The 10,085-nt window shown below is 40.2% G+C and overlaps 1 protein-coding gene across 1 annotated transcript in view; it reads right to left on the bottom strand.

The window, feature by feature from the left end:
- The window catches only part of LOC103779752 (ubiquitin-associated protein 1-like), a gene marked incomplete at both ends in the record, with an annotated part of 9,454 nt that extends 1,044 nt beyond the window's left edge, over positions 1 to 8,410 (bottom strand). Inside the window, 3 exons of the mRNA XM_008947397.1 lie at positions 398 to 433; positions 4,262 to 5,188; positions 8,286 to 8,410. Coding sequence (XP_008945645.1) covers positions 398 to 433; positions 4,262 to 5,188; positions 8,286 to 8,410 — 1,088 coding nt within the window. The remainder of the gene's footprint in view (positions 1 to 397; positions 434 to 4,261; positions 5,189 to 8,285) is intronic.
- Between the last annotated feature and the right edge of the window lie 1,675 nt (positions 8,411 to 10,085).

Consider the following 10,085-nt stretch of genomic DNA (forward strand, 5'->3'; position numbering starts at 1 on the left):
TGAGGGGGAAGGGGATTAACAGAGAGCATCTGTTACAAGTCTGGAGGTGGCTCTGACCCTAAACCGTGACAACTGCCCTTGGGAAGTTACTCACTGTTAGGATGAAACCAAGCAGTGCACATAGTCTGACTCCCACCATATTCTTTTTTTACCCTCAAAACAGCCATCAACAACCCAGATTCTTCATAATATACTCTTTCCTACCAGTGGATGAAAACTTTTCAATACCAAACCTTATGATAGAGTAAAAGCCTGTACCTCATAGGAAGCATGGAAATTGCTTCCTTCACCCCAAGTTTACTTGTCACCTATGATTTTCTGTACTCTAAGGAACACTACTTCTGGAGATGTTCAGAAACATGATCCAGTACAAGTACACAGGTATTTGGGAACTTACCACAGGGATTTTTGTTTCTTTGTAGTCTGGGTGTACCTGTTGGACAACATACAAATAAGATTACTATAAACATTATGCACCAGTAAGCAGAAATTGCTACAACTAGGGCAGAAGGGCTTTATGGGAGAGATCTGGGAATAAGTCTACCATACTAGGAAGACTTGTGGTCTGATCAAGCTTCCATGTGAGATGCAGACATTACACAGTTGTATGCAGTTACAGAACAGCCATCACAAGGATTGTTCCTTCTCTCAGTACTCTACAAAACCAGATTATACTCCATGAAGGATGTGTGTCCCCTCATAATTGTAAGCTTTTGTTTTCTGTCATTGTGACTGCTACATGTTCATACGGCTCAGTGTAACATGCTGGGTCCTGTTCAGCTCTTGATAAAGTGCTATGCTACCTGAATGACAATTTAAAAGTAATTGTCTAGAGACTTCCCTCGATATTTTTTACCATGAGAGGGGGCAAGAGAAACATATATCCCTTTCCTATTCTCAAAGCACTGCATTTCATACACCATACATGAGAAACGTGGCACACTAGCTAAAAAGACTATGTGATTTTTCTACCAACGCCCAACACTTGGTCCCATTCCCAGTACATCAACAAGGCTGAATAAATGTTCCCCACTATGCACCTGCTCCATTTGTGCAGAACCAGGCTGCCAGAAGGCAGAACTAATCCACCACTTTGTGCTACTTGGCCCAAGGACAACAGGAGTGCCAAGTCAGAACTTTGCACATTTCAATTAATTCATTGAAAAATTTTCCTCCATTTTAAATCAAATTAGAAAAGACTGCAAGAAATTACTTTGGACCAACAGCCTCCATTTGTTGCCTTTCCTTAATATCTTTTTAAGCAAACACAGATGGCTTGTAAGCTCGTCCACTTCTTTCAGAAAAGCCTTCTTTGGGCCCAAAATAAAAAAATTAAAAATTTTTTTTAAAAAAATCAAAATATAAACCACCACCCCAAAAAAAACCCCCACCACTCACAAACCAAACAAAAAAAAAATTTTTTTTTTTTAAAAAAAGCACATACAGTAACAAAAATCTGTTTATATATTCTCAAAATTGGTTTTCTATATCAGGATTTTAGTAAATTCCATCTACTGGAAGGGGAAAGAAAAAAAAAAATGAAAGAAAAAACCCACAAACTTTGTTCAGCGTTTCTGCCCATTTTAATTTCCAGGGTAAGAATTCATCTTCTAGGAGACAAAGCCTCATAGATCACGTCCAGCCTAATGGACTGATTTACCCAAGAACCTCTCCCTCATGATGGTAGAGGGGTTCAAAGCTCTTCACACCCCCCTTCCTCCTGGCACTTTTGCCAGAGCAAAAAGCACTAGAATACAGGATACACCAAAATGGGGGTCTGGTGTAATCCTGAAATCAGCTGATTAACAAATTGAAGCATGATGCTTTGTTATTGATGCTGCAGCCAGAAAAACCAAAACTGTTTCTGACACCAGAGATTCAAGAGTCCAGGAAAACCAACTCTTCCTCCTCAATCTACTTGAGCTTGACAATCTGTGCTTGTGGTCAGTGACTTCCATCAGGGGACAAAGACAAGACTGGTCTTGTCGAACTCCCTTACATCTCAAGCTTGTATTTCAGTGCCCTTCAAGCAGCAGACATGCAGTGCTTTCAGTATGTGCTTGTACACTGTATACTTTTAGAGACTTCATACAGAGGCCAGGAGCCCTGCCTGCAGCTGGTGTGCCTGCACACATCATGCTACAGCAGTAGTATATATTCTGAATGGTCCACCAGGAGTGCCACATTCTCTCTAAATGCATCATAATAATCAGGTCTCTGATGAGCTTTATTTAATTCCAGCCTATTGTCTTCATTATTCATTTCTCCCTCTGCCAATGCTGCAAAAAGCAAACCAGTGAGCTTCAAAAAAAAAAAAAACAAAAACAACAAAAAACCTCAGAGAGGACCACCCAGGACAGAATCAGTGCAGCCTCAGAGAAATTACACTGGGACATAATTGTCCTGAGGCTTTCTAAACAGGACAGGCTTATTCTTGTCTAACCTTGAAGAAAAGGGACACATGACCCTTCTGCTCCCAGCCACAGAGATGACTGTGACTGCCTTCTATCATCTTGATACTCTGAGAATTTTTGTTACATTTACTTCAGTTCCTTGCAGCTCAACTGTCATTTACCAGCCACTGGGATCATATTGTGGAAATATGAAACAAATATATTCTGAAGTCTCGGAACCAAAACAGAAAGAACCAGTTCTGTCAGCAAACCTATTTTTTGGTTTGCTACTTCCAAAGCAGAAATAATTTCAAATTAAGATCTTTATTACTTCTTGTAAGACTTTTTTTATCAGTTTGTATCTTCCCTTACAGAATTCTCAAGAATATACCTTCCCTCTTAGTCTTTAATAAGTTTTAATGCAGCATAGATATTTGATTAACTACAGTGAAAACTTGGCCATCTGAATACCCATCTACCTAGTTGTAAGTGATCTTTCATGTTAATCTTCAGAGGTGTGTAATACTTCGAGGTTTCACCTCTGAGCTACATGCAATCACACAATCACCTCTCAATTCTATAGCAGTGAGAAGCTGCTCAGCGCATTGCTGTTTCTGCCAAAGTTTACTGTATTAAATTTGTTCTAGTGATTGCTAAACTGCTGTTCTGCTGTGCTCTGACAAATACACTAATTGCCAAAATACTGTATTTCACAATTAATGATCCATTTACCTAAGCCCAAAAAGAGGAGAAAGACCAACAGGAGAGAAGCAGTGTCACCTGTTTCAGAGCACATCATGTCACACAAAAACCTACAGTATGCCAATAAGACCACAGAACCATTGAAGCACTGCTTTATATTGGACAGAAGAAGCCAGATTATTTTAAAGCCAGATAGAGGATTTTACTAGAGTTTCTACTAGACTTCATGAGTATTGGTGTCCAGATCTTAGGTTATTTGGAAAAAAATGTCCACAAGCTTACTCAAAACTCTGCTCTTATTCACAAATAGAAAAAGATAACAGCTGGTGTGAATTTGTGTCCTCAAAGTAATATTAGAACTTGCTACAAGTTTGATGAAGTGAAGTGTCAAACGCCTGTCTCGGAGCTGTATAGCAGCCAACTACATTAGTGAACCGAGATGATCCTCAAGACTGCTTTTGGCATCCACAAAGCAATCTTTCCACCCTCCTTTCCAAGGAAGAGTGTAAATACCAGATTTCAGACCACCATCGTTTCCATCCTTTTAAAGTTTAGATTTCAAAAGGATCTTGGGAAGGAAAAAAAAAAACAACAAAAAAACATAACAAACAAAACCAGACAATTCTTCAATTCTTTCACTGCAGGTCAATTGCAAGAACTTTTCTTCCCTAATGACACAGCATCTGTGTGTTTTTTATTTTGTTATTGCTTCTATTCCTTGTAAAGTCTGCATTTCCCATTGTTTCCAGAAAATAATTAAGCAAGCCAAGGAGTAAGTCTAGCAGAGATTTAACTCAAAACCCAAGAGCAGTTCAGAATATGATCTCTCTCAGTTGGATAAGACAGAATGAAGTACTGTACAAAGACGATCTCTCATATGCTTAGCTCAAAGGTGTTCAACTATGAACAAGAGCTGAAAAGCTGAAAGTCACCAGAACGGGTCTGAAAAACATCAGATTATTACTCTGTAGGTTTTCCCCAAATCTGAGGTTTAGAACTGACAGCATGAAGACATGATTGATAAATTTACCCCATAAATGAAGAGCAACTACCATACATGACACAGCACTGCCATTAAATGAACCTAAAACCATAGGACATTTTAGAAGCAACATTTGTCTCCACACCTCCCCAGCAACCCCAATTCTAATCCACTGCATGTTTACCATAGTTGCTGTGCTTTGAGATGATTCTTCTGTACAAACTGTTGACACAGCCAGGAAAGGTAGTCTGGATGAAGAGGATAATGTTGATGTCTCCATGCCACTGTCCTCATTTAGAGCAGAAAGACCAACCATATGGTGTCCATTCAGTTCACTAGCTTTACTCTGAGTACAGGTCTGCAAAGAGCTGAGAGAAGTGCCGTTGTGGAGACAGGTAGTGCTGTGGAAAGTGCTCATGAGCTTTGATAATTTTTGATCATTCTCATCAGAGTCAAGTTTAGGAAAGGAGAGGGATCTGATATTGCTCACTGAAGTGATAGGGGACAGGGACACTTTGGAAGACAAGGACATCTTTTCACAGTTTCCCAACTGTGGTAAAGTGATAAAGCCATTTGGTTTGTGAAGGGGCTTGAAGTCCAATGTGGTCCTTTCTATGGATGCCAGAACTTCCTCATTTTGCAACACAGGCTCAGACCCTCCTTTGGGCAAAGTATTTTCTAACAACTGATCAACAACTGACCCAGTAGTACCAACATGAATTTCAAGAATATTTTTTAATTCCTCCTTATCATTGATAGTTTCTAATTCCAGTTTGTCAAATGGGTCTTCTTCACATTCAAAATCAGCTGGGTTGAAGTCTGCTTTTGGATGAGGTGGACTGAGAACCTTTTGCTTCACAGCACTGCTGTTGGCTGGCGTGGGAGTAAGAATATTATCATGCTGCAGGCTGGCAAGGATGGGGTTAATAGGAGGAGGCATGGCCTCAGGGCAAGGTCCCTCTGAGAACCTCATTTTGTTGCTGACCTCTGGAGCTGCTTTTGAGTTTGCTAGCATTTCTTCTGCCTTTTTTTCAGCTTCTCTCTGAGCAGCTTCATTTTTTTTGATATCTTCAGCCCACTCAATCATTTTCTTTTCCAGTGAGAAGTCATACTGACCAAAAGTGAAGAGGAAAGGAGAAAAAAAAAAATTAAGGATCATAGCCACTACTTCTAACAGCAACATAAGTAATATAGAATAAGAGCTACGTGAATAACCATAGACAGACAAATTTTTTTCTAAGCAGCTCTTGTAATTTATGCACTAGTAAAGTCAGAAGATACCAGAACTAGTTCTTTTTGCCTCTAGCAGCAAACCCTGTTTATAGTCTGGATTAGAATATCATATTTTGCCTCCTTCCTACATTTAGTTTTGCTTTAGAGCTACTGATCATCCCAAGATCAGTTTCACAGCCCTCCCACCCTCTCCTTCCAAGACAATGAATGTAGCAAGGGAAGTCTAAATGCGTTCCTAGATGGACAACCATATCCAGATGTGGTACCACTAAACTACCCTGTCTACAAATTCTACAAGTCATTCAAAACTACAGCAGAGTATTTCTGCATCTAAAGACCAATACAGTATTACTTGCTTACCCCTAAAAGATTCCTAAGGGAATTGACATTAAGAGTTTTACATCCACTAGTTTAAGAGGTACTGGTATTCTTAACCCTGTGCCAATGGCTCACCAGATACAGGCTACATCAACGATGACAACTACCTGCAGTAGCAGATTTTGCTGCAGTTACTGGCATGACAGGATCCTACAAGCTTTTCTCATTTAATATTGGCTCCTTCAGGGCCAGGTTAGCACAGGAAGGCATTTGTAAGCTACTCACTATCAGCTTACTGGCCACCGTAGTGACCTGGTTGAGAGGACAAAATTCTGAACAGACCAAATCTATTTAAAGCTTTAATATCTTATGAAAAATTAACATCCTCAAATGCTCTTTATATAACCATAAAATGTTCAGAGAACACAGCCTACAAGCTGAGTCCAGGGTATAACCTACCTGTGACTCACATGAAGTCATAAGATAACCTCGCCAGGATAATGGCACATAACAAAACAGGAGTGCTCTTACCATAGGACTGCTAGGTCATACAAATTCCTAGCTCTAAAGAGCAACAAGCCAGCAAGGCTTGCTAGGCCTCTACTACGTTTTTCTGGAACTCACTATGTGTTGCATCATATCCTGTCCTATAGCAGGCTCCAGTGAGATCCTGGAGACCTGTTGTCTTAACTGTATAACAGTTTTCCCTTCCATTAGTTCTAAGACTCCAAGAGGTGTGATACACAATTTATCAGCAAGGTGACTGAAAAACAACTCATTGGCAGAAGTGCTGGGCACTACTCATTACACGTTCTTTGCTACGTGAGCAGGGAGGTGGTTGAGGCCCCATCCCTGGGGGTCTTTAAGGCCAGGCTGGATGAGGCTCTGGGCAGCCTGATCTAGTGGGAGGTGTCCCTGCTCATGGCAGAGGGGTTGGAACTGGGTGATCCTTGTGGTCCCTTCCAGCCCTGACAGACTCTGATTCCGTTTTAGCAGAGGACTTAGTAGTGTTGGCTTGATGGTTGGACTTGATGATCTTAAAGGTCTCTTCCAACCTAAAGGATTCTATGATTCTAACTATCATAGTTTTGTGTATATGTTTTTTTATATACATATATATACACCCCCCGCCCCCCCAAAATTGACGAAAGCTGTATTTTCTTAATATTAAAAAATGGGGGATATTTATATAAAAATATATGGCTTTGAGCAATTTTGCTTCCCCCCCATTTTTAACAGCTTTCACTACAATTGTCAAATTTGCACTGCAAGATGTACAGTCCACATAACCACATCATATTATGCAAAGTACTGCAGTCCAATTTGGCATACTATACTTGAGCCTCAGCTTGGCAGGAAAATGGAGACATAGCACAACGAAGCCAGCAACAGAACATTAGAGTCTTCTTTAGCTCTCCCAAACCAGCTTAACTGTGTAGAAATACGTGTATTAGGAGAATCATGTATTCATTTAATGGTTAAAAAGAAAAAGCCATGATATAGAGTAATTGAGATATTCAGCTCTCCAACAGATGAGTTTAAGGCAATGGAAAAAATAAAAAGGGAGGGGGGAGGGAAGCAAAGCAGAATCATCTACAACAATCTGTTGCAGCTGAAATGAAAGCAATCATCAGTTTGAACTGACCAAGGAAAATCATGGATCCAAAAGAGAAAACATAGTTCAACTATATTTCCTGTATCACAACCTGCATTTGGAGATAAAATTTCCAACATTTATGCTAAACCAATTGTTTTTATGCTACCAAGAGCTTAAGGTAACAGAGACATGCTCCTCAAAGACCTGAAAGCCATCCATACCAAGGCTGGAACCTGTTTGCCCTACATCTGGAAAAGAAATCCCACTCAGAACTGCACAGAAAACAAGAACTGGAAATTTATTTCTTCATCCCACTATTGCAGAAACCTATAAAATACAGTCATAGAAACATTTGTGATCCTCAAACAAGATTCTGCAAGTATGTCATAGCATGAGTGTATCAGTTCTTACCATTTTTCCTCTTAAAAATGCTACTCAAATTTAGTCAGGGTAACATTTAGGCCTATAGCTATTACAAAAAAACATTGCACTTCTTTGAAGTAGATAGAGTAAAATAAATTCACAAGGGTTTGTGGTGACAGCACGAGGGGTAATGGCTTTAAGCTAGAAAAGGGTAGATTTAGGCTAGACATTAGGAAGAAGTTCTTCAGTATGAGGGTGATAGACCACTGGAATAGGTTGCCCAGACAGGTGGTGGAGGCCCCATCCCTGGAAACATTCAGGATCAGGCTAGATGAAGCTCTGAGTAGCTTGATCTAGTTGGAGATATCCCTGCTTATTGCGGGGGGGTTGGACTAGATGACCTCTGGAGGTCCCTTCCAGCCCAGACATTCTATGATTCTAATAAATAAACGCTATTAGGCTTTTTAAAGTGATAAGAAGTAGAAGCTTTTTGCACTGACTACCATATTTTTATCTTTCTATACATTCTAACAGATCTTCTGCAACTACTGCCTGGCACATGAAATGACACTACAGGACTGACAAGACTAACATTTAAACGTGTGCAAACTGTGACTACTGCAATTAACAGCACCACATGTTGGGAGCCAGGGGTGAGGGAGCAGAGAATAGAATGGACAGGCAAAACATTACTTACCTGGACTTCTCTGACAAGCTGAGAAAAATCAGGCAGGCAGAAACCAATGGGCAGTCCAACTTTTGCTGGGGTTTTGAATTTGTGTCCTATCTTAAAGGGGACATCATCAAGATAACTGAAAGGCCCTAAGATCAAAAGCAAAAACTGTATCAAAACAAAACTCATGCATTTAATGCATTCAGTTAAGACTCACATTTCTGTATTCGTAATCTGTTTTATCGCTGCTGCCCCAACTACACCAGGTGACTCAACACAAAGGAAGTTGCTTGATCAGAAACATATTGAATCTGTTTGGACTTCATTGCCTCACTTCCAGTGTTTTTGCTGTGGGTTTGTTTTGGTGCTATGTTTTGGGGGGTATTGTGTGTTTTTGTTTATTTGTATCTAAATGTTCTAACTCATAAGTATTAAAACTCCAAACACACACACACACAATCACCCAACAACTGAACAGATTTTGAAGCCAATATACTGTATGGGGTCTGGCTGAGCTGATTTGCCCATAGCAGGTCTCCTGGTGCAGGGCTTTTGTGTTGGGAGTTAGAAGGGTGTTGATAACACCCATGTTATGACTACCACTGAGCAGTGCTCACACAGCACCAAGGCTCTTTCTAACATTCCCCCCACAATGGGATAGGGGGCAGGAGCTTGGGGAGGAACATAACCAGAACAGCTGACCTGAACTGACCAAAGGGATATTCCAGACCATATGACATCAGCTCAACTATAAAGCAAGTACAAAGGGGGTGGTGGTGGGCTACTCCTCAGTCCTCTGGAGCAACCGCTACGTGTTTTGGAGCCCTGCTTCCCAGGAAAGGCCAGACATCGCCTGCTGATGGGAAGTAGAGAATAAGTCTTTGGGGTTTTCCTTCGCTTCTGCGCACAGCATTGCTTGGTTTGCTCTCTAATTAAACTGCCCTTGTTTTTACCCCCAAGGGTTTTTTCTCCATATTATTTTCTTTTCCCCTTTTGCTTTGTGGATTAGGGAGGAGAAAGGGGGAGGGTGATAGAGTGGTTTGGTGGGCATCACTTGCTCAACCAGGGTTAACCCATCACAACAAGTTAGCCAGCCTGCTTACATTACCATTTGTTTTGATTTTGTTATTTTGAAGCCAGAAGCATGTTCCACCACAACATACTGTTTTGATAAATATTTAAGACAGGCTGAATTCTATCTCTGAACAGTGTCTTTGCTACTCTGGTTTAGGAAACAGAATAGAAAAATAAAATGAGACTCAAAAGACAAGCAGTTCAGAGTGTTCACAGATAAGAGAATAACTGCTGAAGAGCTGCAGCTATTTAATAAAGAAATTAATTGTCTTGCAGCAGGATCACTGGGCCAAAGCAAAGGAGACGGCCTAAAAATTAAGGTTTGATAGGCCATTTTTATTAATCCTTAACCATGTATTTAAGTGAGGCATTTCTTATTCTGTACTCTTGTAAGACTGAATAAAAAGCTCAAGGAAAACTAGTATTCTCCAGGACCTTCTAGTCTGAAAGATTATCCAGGAAGACCAAGGTTGAGTTTTTAAAAGCAGAAATTTCAATAACATGAAAAATCATGTTGGAAATTTCACATGAACCTCCCAGTATTGCCTTGAATGATTACTGATTTGAAGCTACATTACATACAACAAACTGAACTTTCATGTTCCACAAAAATATTAATCCTCTCAAATTACACCCCATTTTCTAGAAGATAAGCAGATATACAGGCAAACAGATTTGACGTTTGATATCATCTCCATGACAATAAGTCTCAAATGTAGAAAAGTCCTGGTTTGGGGTAGAACAGAGCTG

The sequence above is a fragment of the Merops nubicus genome, unplaced genomic scaffold (genome assembly GCF_000691845.1).
Source record: "Merops nubicus isolate BGI_N331 unplaced genomic scaffold, ASM69184v1 scaffold29489, whole genome shotgun sequence".
NCBI classification, from domain to species: domain Eukaryota; kingdom Metazoa; phylum Chordata; class Aves; order Coraciiformes; family Meropidae; genus Merops; species Merops nubicus.